This window comes from Diadema antillarum, unplaced genomic scaffold (genome assembly GCF_040938485.1).
Source record: "Diadema antillarum isolate AM-2024a unplaced genomic scaffold, OU_Dant_1.0 seq00000136_RagTag, whole genome shotgun sequence".
Classification (NCBI taxonomy): Eukaryota; Metazoa; Echinodermata; class Echinoidea; order Diadematoida; family Diadematidae; genus Diadema; species Diadema antillarum.
In genome coordinates, this window is record NW_027271213.1 from 1,516,994 (window position 1) to 1,535,579 (window position 18,586).

At 41.6% G+C, this 18,586-nt stretch overlaps 1 protein-coding gene across 1 annotated transcript in view; it reads right to left on the reverse strand.

Moving 5' to 3' along the window:
- LOC139727586 (uncharacterized) overlaps positions 1 to 18,586 on the reverse strand; it is a 34,536-nt gene that overhangs the window by 1,335 nt on the left and 14,615 nt on the right. The window contains exons 9-21 of the mRNA XM_071638568.1: positions 17,668 to 17,705; positions 16,923 to 17,005; positions 15,956 to 16,091; positions 15,288 to 15,562; positions 11,239 to 14,937; positions 9,947 to 10,396; positions 9,110 to 9,253; positions 8,254 to 8,374; positions 5,783 to 5,898; positions 4,592 to 4,699; positions 3,332 to 3,452; positions 2,072 to 2,350; positions 677 to 772 (exon numbers count right to left, since the gene is read on the reverse strand). Coding sequence (XP_071494669.1) covers positions 677 to 772; positions 2,072 to 2,350; positions 3,332 to 3,452; positions 4,592 to 4,699; positions 5,783 to 5,898; positions 8,254 to 8,374; positions 9,110 to 9,253; positions 9,947 to 10,396; positions 11,239 to 14,937; positions 15,288 to 15,562; positions 15,956 to 16,091; positions 16,923 to 17,005; positions 17,668 to 17,705 — 5,666 coding nt within the window. The remainder of the gene's footprint in view (positions 1 to 676; positions 773 to 2,071; positions 2,351 to 3,331; positions 3,453 to 4,591; positions 4,700 to 5,782; positions 5,899 to 8,253; positions 8,375 to 9,109; positions 9,254 to 9,946; positions 10,397 to 11,238; positions 14,938 to 15,287; positions 15,563 to 15,955; positions 16,092 to 16,922; positions 17,006 to 17,667; positions 17,706 to 18,586) is intronic.

Below are 18,586 nucleotides of genomic sequence, written 5' to 3' on the forward strand. Positions count from 1 at the left end.
GTACTGCTGCTGTACTACATGTGCTTAGTAGTGCGCATTCAGGTTTATTGTGTTTTACATAGACCACAAGTATGTGTTCAACAAATCTCATCCACAAAATTTTCATGCCACGAATGTTTCTGGTTATACAGTACTTCGTACTGATAGGAAACTACTGTACGAGCTGAAATTTTTGCGGTGGTTTTACTTTCGCGAATTTCGCGATTCGCCTTTGAACCGTGAAAATAACAACACACGAAAATAACAACGCGCAAATAAGTATGTTCAGTTAGACCCTCACAACCGCGAAATTAACAACACGCGAAAATGTCCTCCAAGTAGCAATTCGCAAAAATATCTGTACACGAAAATTTCAGCTTGTACAGTAATAGCACAGCCTTGTGTCTGAACATTGCTCACACACAAGAGGCTATCCTCAATTGATATGCTCATATCACCACAGACCATATTAGGTGATGATAGTGCTCCCATCTTTAAATCACTAATGACCGTATACAATCTCTATTAAGTGCCAAATAAGGATGAAAGTGATACGAAAGAAATTAACAATAAGAATAACAAAAAGTGAATGGATATTAAAGAACCTATGTCAAATAATGTATAAATACAATGTACGTGTATATTCACAGACAATTTACATTTTTCTATAAAATAATAGAATTATTTGTTTACTTACTACTCTCAGATGGCTGCTGCAATACACCAATCAGGATCTTCATCAGAGTTTGCACCGAAGCCGGACTGGAAGCCAGGCCAATCTGGGACACATTTCCTGTGAGAAAATGAAAAAGGAGAGAACAGCATATGATATACAACATCTTGAAAACAGTCTTGTCGACCTTGCCGTAACAAAAAGGTGCACACCAGATTGTCTGTGCTGGTTGTGTGGTAGAGTCCAACCCACTTTTACAGCAAGCAAATATCGTACAGACTGCCTTTAAGGGGGAGGTACTCTGTATAATTCTCATCAGTGCAGCTTGCCAGTAAACAGATCAGGGTTTAGACAGATGACCTATCTATAAAGGCCTTTTTTTTAACTTTCTTTTGAAGATCTTTCTGGACAAGTGCAACTGTTCCTTGGAATTCCAGAAGTTCAAAGTGAGCACAAATATGATAAAGAGGCAAGTACAGATGTAGGCTTTCAGGAAAGAGAAGAAATGAAGACAGGCAGGGACAGAGAAAGAGCTTAGGTAAGCATGTATAAAGTAGAAGTGATTACTTTAAAAAAGGAATGAAAGGTCTTAGAGGGGCAGACAGCATAACAATGTTTTTGAAAAAAAAAAAAAAAAGGTTTTTAACAAAAAACAGGGGCAATGATGGACATGCACTGATGGAAAGCTGGATGACAGGGAACACGGAATTAGGTCTTTACAGGTTATCACACTTCGGAATAGCGTGAGCTATGGTTAAGCTCAAAGTTTATTGTCCAGTAGAGGGGAATTTTGACTTGGTTTCTTTGATAATTTACTCTGCTTTAAGTAGAGTACCGTACCGTAAGTAATACTTACGGTGTGTTAATGTAAAAGTGGATATTTTCATGTGACTATTTTTCGCACTCGACCGGGTAAGATGAGTTTTGTGTGTTTTAAATTCTGTGGAATCAAGACACCAACTACTGGAAAATACGGCAAACAGAAATATTCACATGCTTTTATTTTCGCGCTAGTTTCTGGTTGTGCGAAATACACCAAAATTTCAACACCATGAATATTTTTACTTTTACAGTAACAGCATCCTTGAGACGAGCTACAGCTTCCTTGTAAACTTACTGCTACTCTGTGACAGTGGGACAAATGTTTTGACAAGTTCTAACACACGATATGTCATTTCAAATCAGCCATTGCTGTATATCTCATTGGAATTCAAAGGGGACATTCAGAATTTGAGTAAAGAATAAGAGCAGCATTATGATCATGCCAAAGGTCAAATCACCACCTGAAGAATTGTTGAAATGAGTAGGGCAATGCTATTAGAACACAAAGACATACAAAGGAAGTCATGCAGACACAGTACAATACGGGCCAAAAGTATGCAAAATAAAAAGCATAAATGACAGGTCAACACCACTCACCGATGGTCTTCATCACAGCACATGCAGTGACGGTGGCATGGTCTGTCTCATCCTGCCCCGCCTCCAGCCCCGCCTCCAGCCCCGCCTCCAGCCCCGCCCCGATCTCGCGGCTGGCCTCTCCCTTCTCCTTGAGAGTTCGGCTCCAGTCCTTCAGGATGGGCCAGAGCTGCTCTCGGATCAGCCAGTTGTTGGTCCACTCCCAGCCCAGACAGGACGCCACCAGTTCCAGTGACATGACGGCCTCGTAGCACCGTGGACTTAGTCTGGGTCCATCGTCACCTGTACACACAAAAATGCCACACAGTGTGCTCTAGTTCTAAGCCACACATTAGCTGGGATGACAATACTCAGGAGTTTGTTTTTCCCTTGTTAGTAATTTTCTTTCTTATCAACAGGGATGGTGACCTTTCAAAAGGAATTGCAGTGTTCTGATGGTTGAAAAAGCATATTTTTGATGGAAAAACAGTATTTTTACCTTTCCTGCAACAGACATGTGGAGTGATAAAATTTTGGAAAAACAGTATTTTTCCATCAAATCTGCTGTATCTGAGGCAAAAACACAGTACTAAATACTGCAAAAAAGTAACAGTTGGCACCTCTGTATCAGGCACACAAGAGCGAGCTTTAGATCTGTGACGCTAATGATACGACGACACTTATTAAGCCGAAAATGGTATTCTGCACATGTGCGAGACAGCCGTTTCCATTGTCCAACCCAGGAGGCTGCATTTTTTATAGCGTTTGCGTTGCAGATCTAACCAAAATAGAAATCTGCTTTTTTGTTGAATTGTTTTCATTTCTCGGCACTGTATCTGGGTTATAATGATTTATGAAGGAAAATATTGTTGCAATAACGAGCTCAGCAGGGTTGCAGCAATAAAACATCACCACTCCACAGAAGGCGTAAAATATGTAATCATGGGATGAGTTCATGGATTAAAATCATTGCACACTGAATTTCTGTTGAAAACTGTAACAACATGTTTTTTAAAAAAATATTAATGAATACATCATTATCATTATTATTGTAATTATGGTAAAAAAAAACCACATCATGACACGACTGAATTGGCATTGGGATCGCTAACGCGGCCTCCTAAAATTTGGCTGCCATGATGGCAGTGTGTAACTATACATCTTACAAACACAAAATGGCATTAAATACAATTGTAGCACCTTAACCCGGGGTATATATATATAACATGGTGCATCATATCCTGAAATAGAATGATAAAATAAGTGCGCCCTCTGGTGACTTACTGTGTTTGATGCTGGAACTCTTGTCTCGTATAAGGCCAATCAGCCACATGATGTGAGACTGCTGCCACTCCTCTGACAGTAGGGGGCGCCATTTACACAGATGGGAGAAGCAATTGGACATCTTTGTACCATATTCCAATGAAAACAAAACAATGCAAAACTTTAAGATTAATGAGAAGTACAAAACAAAACAAAACAAAACAAAAAACACAGAAAAATATGCAACTGTGTAAAGAGTACAATACCTTTGAAGAGACTGTGAATTGATAATTGATTGGAAATGCAATAATGGTAGTACTCTAGAGAGTAGAGGGACATTATTTTCTGAAGTAACAATATTTTCGAGAGCTCTAACCACTGCTCTGAGAGACACAACAGACATATTATGACTGCTGCTAATCCATAGTCCTCAAATCTGTGATTTCTTTGGGTACATCAACATATTTGCTTACCATGTACTGCATCAACCATTACTTTGTCAAGGACTTCGGACATTCAGGTTTGTATGGTGTGTTCTGTGCAAATCAGCACTCAATGTAAACAACGGGACTAAAAGTTCAGAAATATCACATTCAGGTCACAGTCTGTGTTTTGTGGAAAAACTGAATAGAAGTGACTGAGAGCTCTGTCAGGTGACATGAATTCTGACAATGCTGTATTTCCAATGGACTCACATTGTATGGGCAATGAAAACACCTCCCATGTGATTGTTTTCATTATTATGTTTGTGACAGTTGGTGACAAATGGTAAAATACTTGATTTCTTCTTTTTTTCTCTCATGATACTGCAAATACTTTGATGTAATCATGCACATCAAATACACACATGGACAGTGAAATCAAATGATAATCCATGCCAGGCTGACGGAAAATGTTGCATCTATTTAGGTTTTTCTTGCAATCTCTCCTGGTAAGTATGATGACTTTATAAGGTAGTTAACTAACCACACACAAGCTTGCCATGTCATGTGCACTGTAGTTGTTTCAATTCATTTGGAATATTTAGTTTGCTTTATGAAAGAATGAGATCAACTTTCAGAGCTTGGAGCCACACTTCACATTTGCCCACAATAGACTGCATCCGATCAATCGGACATTGCGCATTTATGCCAGTATTCCTTCACACAATCTGGCCCAATATCAGTTACAAAACATTCTAACCAACCCTCCCAGCCACATTCTGCAGAAATGCCACTGGATTTGCATATGAGCGGGTAACCATCAGCAGTGAGAGAGTTAAGACGATGCGGTAAATCTCACCTTCTCAGCAGTGTACTGCTCATGCCTGTCTCTGCTTGATGTAGCATCATGGAGCTGGTGCATGATAACTGCCTCCATTGTAGCAGTCATGGGATGCGCAGCTCCATCCTGTTTGGTTAGAGAGGCGAAAAGTGATAACAGTCTCCTTCTTACTACCCGCAGTACAATGGCAAAGTGGGAAATAATTGTAAGAATGATACTAAGGATGTCGATGTGCAAAGAGAGTATAAACTGCAATAGGTAAGATATTAAGGATGGCGCTATTAAGGATGGTACCTCTAGAAGAGACGATGACTGTTGCGATAATCAGGATGAAACAGTTTCCAAAATGAAAATCAATCAAACAAACAAACAAACAAACAAACAAACCCCGGTCAAATAGAAGGCTTCAAAGTCTCAAAGAATGACATTTGTGTATATTTAGAAATATGGACAAAAATATAGAGCAGATACATTTTTTGTTCTTCAGATACACTATACTTTTTCGTGGCAGGAACAGGCAAATTTTGAATGCTGCAGAGCACTCAAGAAATCCTTTACCCAATTGCCTACAGCACTTATCAAACGTCAAACTGAGTAAAATCTTCTGCAGGGACACCTACTTCTGCATCACTACACATTCCTATTTACCATTCAAAATCGACCCTGAGAGGATTCAAGAGAGGAATATTAATGTATTTCTAATTCTTCTTTTTTTTCCCCCACTAAATGTACACTATTTGCATCCCCTGTCGTAATTTCTGTTTCTGGGGACAACTTTCACAATAAGACTGTTCCCAAACTTTTTTTCTTTTCATCAGGAAGGGTTGACTCTGCAATGAGATGGAAGACCATAAATTGCTGTCAGGACAAAATCAATACAGTGTGCCCCAGTGGAGATAGCTACACAGCCAAATAAAAGAAATTGCATTCCCCTGAATGACATGGTGGCCACAATATTTTCTGATCACTTTAGCATAAACAGACACACAAAATGAAACAAAACTGTTCATGTCAGGAGGGGTGAACCTGGTATAGAGATGAGGACCACAAATTGATGTTAGAACAAAAATTATTATAGTGACTCCAGCAGTGATAGCTGTACGCATAAACTATAATGCCCTGAATGACCCAAAGGCCACAATATCTGGTATTCACTTTTGAAACACACACACACACACACACACACAGAAATCAAAACAGATCTCCCACCTTTCTTCGCAGCAAAGTTGGCCAGACAGCAGCCATGGCAAGGAGGAGATCCAGTAGGTGGGGAATACCCTCCCGGATGATGTCATAGCAAAGGACCCGTCCTCGCGCAAGCCAGCCTGTTGGTGCATGCACAGAATACCAATAGACACAATACAGGAAGACACAAATGTGAAATGGGACACTTATTAATCAGTAGAGTCTTTCAGATACCTTAAAAGTTACACATAACTATTTTGACAATGGTTATATGTCAATTCCTTATGAAGTAATCTTGGTATACAGGCTGGGATACATTCTCGTTTATCATTCATTTGGATTCTCCTGTCAATGCAACATATGAGTAGGTACAGAGGTCACCTGCTGAGGTGGGTCCTCATGTGAGCAATTTGTGACGCACAAGACTGGCCACAGATGCTTGCAAGGAAAGGAATCCACAAACGATGAACTGTTTCAGTCTCTCCTTTATTAAAGGGATGGAGATGAGAATGGTGGAGATGAGAATGGGGCTTTTAACTTTTTGCGAGATACCAAGAAAACACTTATGATATAGTACAGGGCAAACCATTTTAAGAGGAATTCAAAGTTTATTTGATGAAAATCGGATTTGGAATTACTGAAACATCCAAAAACAAAGTATAACAAAGCGATCATAATAAAGTGTAGGTCCCACACTTTATTAGAACCGCTCTTTTTTGGATATCTCAGCCATTTCAAAACCAATTTTCATCAAATAAACGTTGAATTCCTCATAGAATTACATGCTCTTTCATATTTCATAAGAGGTTTCTCATTATTCCACCAAAAAATGTCAGAAACCTAAAATTAGGTCTCAACCAAAACTGTCCCATCCCTTTAAAGCCCAAACAAAGTTCTGGTACACCTGCAAAAGTTGTCAAATTTCGCTCCCAAATGTGAACGTATGCTTAGAAATGTGCAGGATAACGATGTTATAACAAGATATTCGATGGGTAACGACGAAAATGCGAAATATTAACCAAAAAGGTTCAGTCAACCCTACTTACCCGAACGGGGTCAGGCTAAACTCGGACTCGGGGATAACTCGGCTTCGCTTTGATGACGGCGGGATGAGTTGTAATGGTTTCCCTCTGTGTACAGTGTTGTCCTATGGGAGCGCCCTGTATAAACTAGCGCTTTGTGTTCTGGCTACTCGCAGTAATGGTCCGAGTTGTTACAACGTGCGCATCTAAAACCTCTTTTGCGCACATGCAAAATTAGTGTGCGCCTATCAAGCACCTCTAAAACAATCAAAGGCGCTTGATAAACAACAACAAAAACTCCAAAGACCGCGTGTCTCAGCAACTGAGGACCGCGCGCTGTCTTTTTTGTTTTGTTTTGTACAGGATTTACGTAATACGTTAGCACGCACTTTCCTGTCCATTCAGTTAGGCCTCATTTGGTATTATGCAGTGGCCAGTAAAATGTGGCGATCACGAACTGCGTGTGAATTGTCTGAAGTAGGGTCGAATTTTTCCCGAGACCGAGTTAGTCTGGAGCCTTCTGGAATAAAAGTCGGTTTTCCTACTATTATTGTTTTTCTCAAAATACTCCAAACCGACTCATCATTCCGGCAAACCGCGTCAGCCAGGTAAGTTTCTTAGTGGACTCTTTCGATATATTGCAAGAAAAAATGAAATGGTGCTAGACGGGTTCTCAAGCACTTACCAAAACTTAGTTTTCACTTTAACCCTAAAAGGGCCGGGAGGGGGGGCGGAATCCGCCCCCCCCTCGACGTTTCGTGCTATAATTCTGTAACGCGAGAAGGCCTCGTCGCGAGGCTTCTTGACTTTCTTCATTCAAGTCTAGCGCAACTTTTGAGACCAAATTTGCAACGTCCGCGCATACTTTTGCGAAGCCACGCCCAACTTTGTAACGGAATGTCGCCCCAAAATGGGCACAATTTTGTGATTTTGTGTACATTTCCTATGGAAAACAGTGCTCTGTCATGAAAGTCATAAAAACCTGATTATTTTACAATTAATCACTTTCATTGATTAATTTTGTGCTAATTAGGGTAGAAAAGTGGTCAGTTACAATTTCCAATGAAAAAACAAAGAAAAAACAAAAGTTGAAAAACAAGGAAACACATAAGAAATTCTGAAAACAATAAAATACATAAGAATTGAAATGAGTTTTGGAAATTTTTGTGACGTACAATTGTAATTTGCATAATTAATTAATTAAAATTAGAAATTGATTGTTTCAAAAAATCTTATGACACAATCTTGTAGATTATGACGCAGGTCTCACGCATGTAACACCACCGATGGCTGAGATCCATCCCCCCCCCCCCGCCCCCCCCCCCCCCCCGGTCTGAGCATAGCCAAAAAAGCCCGGCCCCTTTAGGGTTAAGTGAATGGCAGTAGTTTTGATTACTTCAAAGAAATTGGGGCCTTGTGTGCACTGGTACCTCATCATTGGTTGAACCGAACAACATCCAATTTTTCTTTTACCTGATTCTCTGCAGATGGCTGCAAACAGTCTTGCTTGGGTCAGTTTTGTGGTCTTAGATGCGAGTCCCTCCACAGCAATCCTTCGGCCAAGCTCACCCAAGATATGCTGGATCAAACACCTCTGCGAGATGGACACCATAGGATGCCATAGATTACACTTGCAATTAAAGGTCAAGCGTGTCACATAATAAATCTGAAACTATGTTGAGACTTATTGCTTATGTTACAGTGTCAATTGCACAGTATCAAGACAAGATTTTGATGACAACGCAAATGCGTACCCATAAAAAGTGGCACTAAGAAATTTATCATCCACCCTATACACAGCCACTACAATCCTTAAAACCTGAAGCTCTGTCATGGCAAACATCAACACAGTAGGTGAAGTTTAGTATTAGGCACCAGCTTGTGATTCCATAATGGCAATTTACCAAATAGACAAATTTACTGGAAAACACAAGACTTGTAGATAGGGTGGATTGGCAAATAGTTGGAACTTGGCAAAAATATGGGACTAAGTATTTTGGTACACTCTCTGGTGAAGAACTTTATGGGTACAAGCCAGAGGTAATCGTCTCTTGGTGCAGTTACAATTTTCACTCATAAATCTTTCATCAAAAACATACTACACATCAATTCAGCATACAGTACCTACATACGTCAAAGAACTAAATACGTCACTCAACTAAATAGAGTCACGATAAATTAAGAAAGTCACAAGAATCACAAGATTATAGTAGATCTTGACATCATATTCCCTGCTTGCTCAACATTCCTCTCCAAAACAAGCTCCTCTCAACACCTGTTTCATAAGGAAATCCTGCACACCCAAAGAGGCCCACTGGAAGCTACTCACATTGGAGTTTAGGTGTGTCCACTCGGCCAGCTGCCGGGCTATCTTGTTCTCTTCTGGCGTGGCAATCATGGAAATAGTCATACTCTTCAGCTGGCACTTGGAGTAGATCGCTGAGAACAGGTCCATGCTGTTATCCTGTAGGAACTGGGATGTGATTGGTGGATATAGTTACATTTGTGTTTTTTAATCATGATCACAATGAACAGATAAAGTCCAAGATAATCACTCAAATAAACTAGAAAAGCACTCTGAGAGCGCAGACCTCCGCCAAGCATGCAGCCCATTTCCATCTGCATTGATCTTGTTCTTCCACAGAGATCAGTGATTTCCACCCATACGTACTGCATTGTGCGCTGAAACCAATATAGAAGCCTTTGTTACTGTACGTCATAAACCCTCAGCTGCACCACGCGCCTCGCCCTGGCAGAAACTAGAGCACGCACTTTGGTGCGGGCATGCAAACCTCAAATACACGCAGCCTGAACTCCCAAGTTCATTGACCCTACCTGCCAAAATATCAAAAATCCTTCATAAATTCCCCAAAATTCTCGGATCACTAACAAAAGTTAATCGTTTGTTACTTATGTCATTCTAAACCTTTCCTGCAAGTTTCATCTCAATCCGTTGACTGCTTTTTGAGTTATTTTGCACATGGACAAACGAACGAACGAACGAATGAACGAACGAACGAACATACGAACTAACTAACAAACAAACCAACGATAATGAAAACATAACCTCCCCCCTTGGCGGAGGTAAAAATGGAAAGCTCACACATTTTCACAAGTAAATCACCACAGGATTCGTAATAAGCATTTCACAATTTGACTTCCTCACCTCAAGAATGCATTCACAGACGGAAACTCCGGAGCCTTCGGCTTTGTGGCTCTTTATCATACTGAGAATGTTCTGAAGCTGTGGTGCGATCACGGCCTTTTCACTGGTCAGTCCTGCATTCAAGGCAAGGGACTGGTCCTGGTCAGCAGTTGAAGTGGAGCCTGGGGTATTGCTGGTCAGGCAGGACTTTTGATGGTCTTCCTGAATGGTCATTTCTCCTCCTAATGAACGGTTGTGCAGGGTGGACTGGTCTTGTGTTTCCACGTCCATGGGCAAGGTGTGGCAGAGGTCTCCACTTACAGTAAAAGGTTCCTGGGCCTGCTCCTTAGTTCTGAGGTGGTCCTGGCCCCTGGTTAGGAACTGATCCTGGATGAAAGCTTGACCTTGGGCAGTTGGCTGAGCAGGAACCTTAAACTCTGGGCTACGGAGATCTTCCGTTGGTGGCCTTGACTGCAAAAAAAGAAGAAGAGCAATTGAGATCAAAAATAAAAATAGTATCATGCGTGCACCAAACTTGTCATAGACCAATCTAAACTGCATGATCAACAATCAACTAGAAATTGAATTATCCTTGAGTTTCATAATTGGTAACTGACAATAATGGTAAAAAAATAGTTAATTTAACCTTTAACCTTCTCAGAGCCTTTGGCTAACTTGCGAAAAAATAAATCTTAGTTTGGTAAAGAAGGATCACTGACATGAAACATGAAGGTTTAAACTTTTAAAGGACAAGTTCACTTTCATATACATGTGGATTGAGTGAATTCAGCAATACGAATAGAACACGTCAGTAAAAGTTTGAGGAAAATCACACAATCCATTTGAAATTTATGATTTTGTTAGGTTTCTGTGAAGTCCTTGCTGGATGAGAAGACTACTACATTTGAAGATGTCACATGTGCAGAACTATATAAGCAATACATAAAGACAATTTGACAAAATGTCATTTTTTGGAAAAAAGTACACCTTCCCTCCACTTGTCACCGACATATGTGAAGGGTAACATTACTTCCCCTGCCTTCTGAGGAGACAAGTAAAGTGCTCTTTTGATATATATTTCCTTTCTAATGATCTACACATATGACATCACCAGCAGTAGTAATCTTCTCCAGCATGTAGTGGCACTGGCACTAAAACTTTTAAAATCCACAATTTTTGAATGGACTGTCTGATTTTCCTCAAACTTTCACGGATGTGTTCTAAAAATATTGCTGCATTCTCACAATCAACATATATATGAAGGTGAACTTGTCCTTTAACCTGTGTTGTTACTTTAAATATTATGAACTTACTCCTGGGTCATCTGGATGGACCACTTCTCCTTTCATTTCTTGCCACCGTTTTTTGCTGCGCACAAATTTATTCCTGTCATAGCGAGCCATCTGACCCCAGAGGCTACCAATTTTTGTCACTTTGCGAGCGGCTCCCTCTGGTCTCCTGGGCTGGTTCCCACTGTCGGCTTCCTGTTCCTTCTTCCCAGTCTCGGCATCGGTGGTTTCTGGCCTACTTTGACTCGATCCTGAACAGTTGGCATCTCCACGTGATGAGACGGCACTTGCAGCTGGACCGCCTTCTTGGTGGGAACCAGCAGAACTGGAATCCCTCTTGGTGAGGTCAGAGATCATCCCTTCTAACTTCCCAATTGTTCCAACTGGCCTGCTATCGTCACGGTGAGGGATGACTCGGCTGAAGGCAGTGACCTCCTCGTGGCCATTCACCCTTCTCAAGTGCTCGCTGAAGTCACTTTGAGCCTTAGAGACACTCACTTGAGGTTGGGTCTCTTCGACATGATCTTTCCTTGAGTCACCAGAAGGATTATGCTCCTTCTGCGTAACACTGACTGCACTTGAGTTCTTGTCATCAGACAGCTTGACGGAGGTTTCTTGAGGCTGCGACTGTTCTTTGTAATCTACCCTGACTGGCAGCACATTGTGATTTGATGCTTGATCATGGCAATCAGACCCTGTATTCCTCTTTGTATTTTCCGAACGCTCTTGATTTTGACTGGAGTCCTCTGGCTTCTTCAAAGCCTCGTCAGCACTGGACCTTCTGGCAATCAGCTTCTTGGAGAAGCTACTGCGGGGATCCTGAGAACTGTCCCCACCTGCCAGAGCTGCATTCAGACTCCTCATGGCAGTGCACCTCTCCTGACTCTGGCCTGGACTGCTGTGCTGGGGCCTCACTGTGATGGCATCCAGAGGCGCGACAGAGTGAAAGTTCCTGGGAGAGGGTAGCTGGGGACTCTTTCCTGTCGCAATGGCTTGGGCTACCTGAACTCCTAGTGGCGGTTGCTGAACATCCGCAATTGGAGATATTGCAGGAGGAACTGGTATTTCGTGCAGTGGTGACACAGCAAAGGGCACTGGAGTTGGGAATAGAGGTGAAATCATTCTTGGCTGTGCCGGCTCCTCTGGTAGGACCTCTACTGCCGCTTGAGGCACATCAGCATCTCCAACCCCATCATCTGAGATGGGTTCATCCCTTGAGAGGCGTGGAGGACTTGGTGGCAGGGGGGAAACCATCCTGGGCACTGGGAGCATGTCAAAGAAGAATGAGGGCATGATTGGTGACACCCTCTCCACTGGTCTTTCAGGGGACATTGGGGAGATGGGTCTGGTGCAGGCAAAATTCTGGAAAGGTTCCTGGATGGGTGAGACAGGGCTGTCTCTTTCAGATGATGGCAGAGAGGCAGTTGACGATTGTCTCATCCTTGATTCCGACACCAGTCTAGGTGAGGCAGTTGCCATGGCGACTCCACTCCTTAACACCTGTCCTGATGAAGAACCTCTACTAGTACCGGGCACATCCATATTAACTGAAACTGCTTCTGTGTTGTTGATTGTGTGATGGTCTCCTTTCAGTGCTCTTTCAGCAAACTCATTATCAGCCTTACAAGACAATGCTTTGGTCTTTCTCTTCTTTGATTTCTTCTTCTTCTTCTTCACATGCGGACTGTCTTTCAAGCTAGCAGGAGGCGGCTTCACCTCTTCTTTGAGTCCATCATCCTGTGTGATGTGCTCAATCGGGACATCATATTGATCATCCATGCATGCTACAAATTCCTCTGTCTCTGATCGCATCAACACTTTCACGTCACTCTTTGACGAAGTGTCATTCTCATTTTGTTCTTCTACTTTCAGTCCATCCTCAGCTGGAGTTTCGGCAGATACAGATTGCACTTTACTGGGAGCACTCTGCTTGTCACTTTCGTCCTCTCCAGAGCTGTGGCACTCGCTGTGAGATCGCTTCCTAGATGCTAACCTCTTCCTCTGAGAGGGGTCGGCTGCCGAGTCTTTCCTGCATCTTTCAGGACTTTTACGATCATCACCACTACGGTGTTTAGAGACTGAAGAAGGTTCGGCTCCTGGAGCTGGAAAATGAAGTGGGGCATTCGAGTCCTTCACAGAGCCCATCTTGCGCAAGGCCGATCTGGTCAATCTAGCAGGCGAGGATAGATTCCTTGGCAGTCTATCATTTTGGGTGTCATTTTGCAATGAATTGGTACGACAGGGTGCAGGTGATGTAGACATTGGTTCCGTTCTTTTAGGAGTTTTTAAGCATTCCTCATTTTGCATATCTCTTGATGAACTTCGAAGAAGCATCATCTTCGGCTCTCCACGTAGTGGACATGGCGTTTTTGTCTGTAAAGGTGGACTACTTAAAGAACGCAGTAACTTCCTGGCCTCTTGCCTCGTGAGTCTCTTTGGACTTGACTCTAATTCTTCCCGTAGAAATGTCTTGCACTCAGCCGCTTCTTTGCCATCTGACATCGTAGAGTGGTTCGCATCCGAAGCATTTCCACCACCACGATCAGCAGAATGAGATGGGACATGTTTGGATTTAGATACTTCATCACCACTAGAAAGCTTTCCTTTCCTCTGTTTCTCATGTCTGCTACGGTTTGGTGGGGTTCCTTGCAAGTGCTTCTGCAATCGGGTCACTCTTCTCGAACTCACACCTCCATTTTCATGTGTGTCAATTGTTCCATCAGACACCTCTTCTACTGATACTCTGTCTGACCCAACTCCATTCGCACCATCTTCAGTATCATTAAAGACCTGTTCTTTTATGCTATCGTGCCTCGCAGCTGTTGACGGATTCAGTAGTTTGCTTTCTGTCACAGATTCATCATTAAACTGATTTGGTGTGAAATTCTGTCTATCAATGTCTTCACTGTCGCTACTCTCACTGATCACTGACTTCCGTTGTGGTGGCCGAATTTTGTCTGTACGGCGCCTCCTACCTCTGCGAATGCCATTATCATCCAAGCTGTCACTGTCTTTCAAATCATACTCAGAATGTCTTGATTCTCCATCACTGGATAAATTTAGATCATCATCGAGGTTAAACATTGTGCTTTTGCAAGCAGCGGCAGCAACAGTTTGTTGGGTTGCAGCTTGTCCCTTGGCCCTACCACGTGTTTGCATGCCAAACTTTTTAACACCTTTTTCCTGCATGCCCTCCTGTTTTTCCGTCTCTGGCTCATCTTCTGATGACGTTAAGGTTTGAACTTGTTGCCTCTGAAGTCTGTGAGAAACAGGAGGCTTTTTATCCTTGATATCAAGGTCACTGTCACTCTTCCTCTCTCTCTCATTGACAACCTTCTTTCTCCCTCGGCCTGGTTTCCTTCCCCTTCTGGGGGCGTGAACATCCTCGCCTTGGCTCAGGTCAAGCTTCTTTGAGGCCTTTGATACAGTCGCCCTGGGTGCTATTCCGGGTTCTTCTCTTTGTGGAAGCTTCTTTCCTGATCTCAGCTCTCTGCAAGACTCCCTACCTGCAGCAGATGCCTTGAGTTCAACACTTTCTGCCACCCGAGCGTTGGAAAGTTGGCCAGTTCTCCTCCGGGGCGATACCCTCAGAGGCGGTGTCCTCTTTGCCTCTTCTCGCGTCCCATGACGCTTAGTAGCCAGCCGAGCATCGATTTTGGCAGCTGTTTCGGTCAGGGCATCATCATCGTCATCCTCAGAACTCTCAGCATTGTCTTTGGGGATCTGGGAGGGAAAACAGCAGAAAATATTTCAGCAGGTGTCAGAAAAACTAATCATTAATTTTAAGAATGTAGAGAAAAAGATACAGTAACAATCATGCCTTTTGCACATAACCAATACCACACCAATTACTCCAACTGATTCAGTAAAACATGTTTCTTGGATATGATCTGCCACATTTTGAATGTAGTGTACTAGACTTATTTCTAAAATTTATGCTCTGTGTTTGAACTCATAGTTATCCTTCCAATGAAATCTCTAGGCATCATATTTTGCATAGCAACCAAGTTTTTGGATTAAAATTACATCCATCTATTGCTGATGGCTCTCACTTCATATTGCCACAGACTCACATCTTCTGGAGATGGTGGGAGTGGGGAGAGGCAAGCCAAAGACTCCAGGTTCATCTTCGGCCAGGGCTTCCTCTGCACCGGTGTGGCATTGCCGGGCGGCTGTGGTGGTGAGGATGATGGGTGGACGGGCTGCGGACCAAGAGAAGGAGGAGGAGGAGATGGAGGGGAGGATGGAGCTGCCGAGGGACGGCTCCGGGGTGCGGCTGGGGTGATTCTTGCCCTCTTCTGAGGAGCAGGGGGTTTATCATTAACCCCGCTCGACTTTCTGCTGTCTCCTAGAGGGGCAGTACAAGAATGTAACATCATGAGGAAGCACTAATCACGATACCAATAACTGCAACAATATTACGTTATTGTTGATGATCTAGACTGCAACCTAGGTGAAAATACCAAAATAGCGCTGGCTCGGACAAATCATGATTACACATGTGGGTGTATGGTCACATGGACACAGCCTTTGTATGTGAAAGCGTCACATAATAAAGTTTAAAACAAACTAATTCTGTCAATGATGCAAGACAGGAAATAAATTCACAAGACACGCAACTTGGGATTGTATGTTGAGAAGAACTATAGCATAAATCACAAAGTATGAAGAACTTACATTTACAGATATAACTCAAAATAGCTGAGTTTGCTTTAAAAAAAATAATAAATGCACATTGTACCTTCTTCTTCAGCAGACGAATCAGAATCATCCATGAACTCCTCTTCCTTCTCGGAGGCAGATGACTGCTGTCGTCTCTGTCTTGGCGGCTTGATACCATGCCGTAGCAACAGGGTTGTCAGGGAGGATATCCTTGCCTGCACAACAGCAAGAACCAGAAGGTCATAAAAGAAATCAGACTTTCGACAACCTTGTCATGGTAAAAGCTTACTTGGAGTACTTGAGCAAAGCTGCACCAAAGCTGCAGCATGCAGGTACAGTAAATGCCACACTACTCCCAGTCCTACCTCCCCCACCCCCATCCCCCCCCCCCAAAAAAAAAAAAAATGCCCACTACAATCCATTTTACTCACAATCTGTGAATTTTTGCACAAAGAAATCTTTCAACCTCAGTTGTTCTCAAATGAGAGGGAACCATTTGAACAATCAAGGTCACAGCTTAATTGGATAGCACCATTACTGCCATAACAAACTAAAGAGCATGTTCAGCTATGGGTTCAATACTTATGCCATAAACTTTTTAAGACTGTAAATATTTTGAAAAAGAAACCTGATTGAAGGAGAAATAATCTGTGATAGTGTGAGCAGACATGCAAATTAACATTTGTTTGGTGCTTGTATGCGTTACAATGCACATCTTTGCACGTTTGCTGTTTGTGTGTTTAAATTGCCCTGTACATGTTAATTCATGCATGGTAGACAATTCTCTTTATATAATATCATTCTTCTCTGAAACAAAATGCCATCCACAGAAGAAAAAAAATACCTGAGTATGAATTTACAACTATACATGAGTGAAAAAAATGAGGATAAAAAAGTGAATGTACAATAGAAATGCTTATTGTCCTACATCAGTGAACAACATATGTTGAGTGAGAGAACAAAAGATATACATGAGAGCAAAACTTGCTGAAAGAGCAGTACCTGGGAAATCACACACCCTTACCCAATAAGGTTGATATTCTTACCTGAGCTCTCTCAAACTGTAGCTGCAGACTTGACTGTGATCTCTTTGCCATGCTTGCATCTCTTTTAACCTTTGAATAGCTCTCTGTAAAGCAACATCAAAAGATTGGTAACCCATTTAAAACATTACCCTGCCAAAAAGAGGTCTTGAAATCTCGTTACATACAAACCATGCAGTAATCACATCTAATTTGTCCCCTTTTATCATCACTAGAATGTCGTCACTTCGTAATAGAAATGCATTTCAAGAACTTATAAATAACTTCATATTTTTTTTCCCAATATGTAACAATCTCTGAAAAAATTTGCAAAGCTATGGTACTTTGGAGATAGATATAGTGCTCCATGATTATTAGTGTACAATCAAATAGAGCTGGCGCTGTGCTCAGCGTTGTCAACACATTGTTATAGAAATTAAACAGCGCCACTGCTGTTTGAGTTTTTACAGTTATATGCAATGGGAAAATGCTGCTTTGATATAACTGAATTCATTTCTTTTCATACGCCAAATAACAATATTCAAAACGATTTTAGTAATTAAAAAAAGAATGAAAGAAAGAAAGAAAAATCCCCTCTCATCTTATCAGTTATTTGCAATGGGGAAAATACTGCTTTGATATAACTTCATTATTTTCTTTTCAAATGCCAAATTACAATATTCAAAGCACTTTTGGTATTGAGTATAATACTTTTAGTATTTAGTATTAGAAAAGAAAGAAAGAAAGAATGAATGAATGAAAATATCACCTCTCATCTTCTCCAGGGATGCTGTGGCTTTCTTTTCTCTGTGAATGAGTCAAAGATATGACACAGAAGATAAGGAGAGAACACACAACTTCACTCAATGACAATACTGACAGAAATAAAGTGAAAGTGAAACAGTGACGTCTTCTAATCTCAGACTGGGTCCTCTCTTTCACTCAGGCCGTTTACAATATGGATTTCATGCAGGGAGAGATATGGCAATGACACTTTTTACAACTGAACTCTCTCTATTATACATGCACCTCCCTGTCTATTAAATGAAAAATTCCTGTTTTGTTCAGGTTATACATGTATGTCAATCTTAACATGGAATGTACCATCTATCCTGGGGTAGAGATCATTTTACAAAGTGACATAAATTACCACAGACCAGCACATACATTGTGTAGCTTGCATCTTTCTTGTCAGACATGGTAACATTAGTATAGGTTTTGTTCACTTATGGGAGCATTGATACAGTTAAGCATCATTGACTGGTATCACAAATAGCAGCTGAAGTCTTAAATACCCTGGCACATAGTAGTGACGTACAGTGGATGATTTAAACAAGCGCAGAGTCCTGCAATGTAGCAGTGGGCTCAGAATGCACATGTTCAAAACAGTTCCATATGAATACATGCATTCTTTCTGAGAGAAAGTCAAGCTTTCATTTAAGATGGTGCTCTCCTGCATTTCTTTGAATTAATTTGATTTGATAAGTGATAATTTAATTGTTGAAGGGTTGTATGTGTATAACCACACTTGTTGCATATCGTAGGATTTGTATACTCAACACTTTTTAATGTATAATTATACTTGGAAGAATTCATTGTAATGGTAAATTCATGCAGAAAACTTTCATCAGTTGGGGAGATCATACAACAGTAGATTTAGGCTTCTACCAACCTTAAGTAATTTGCTG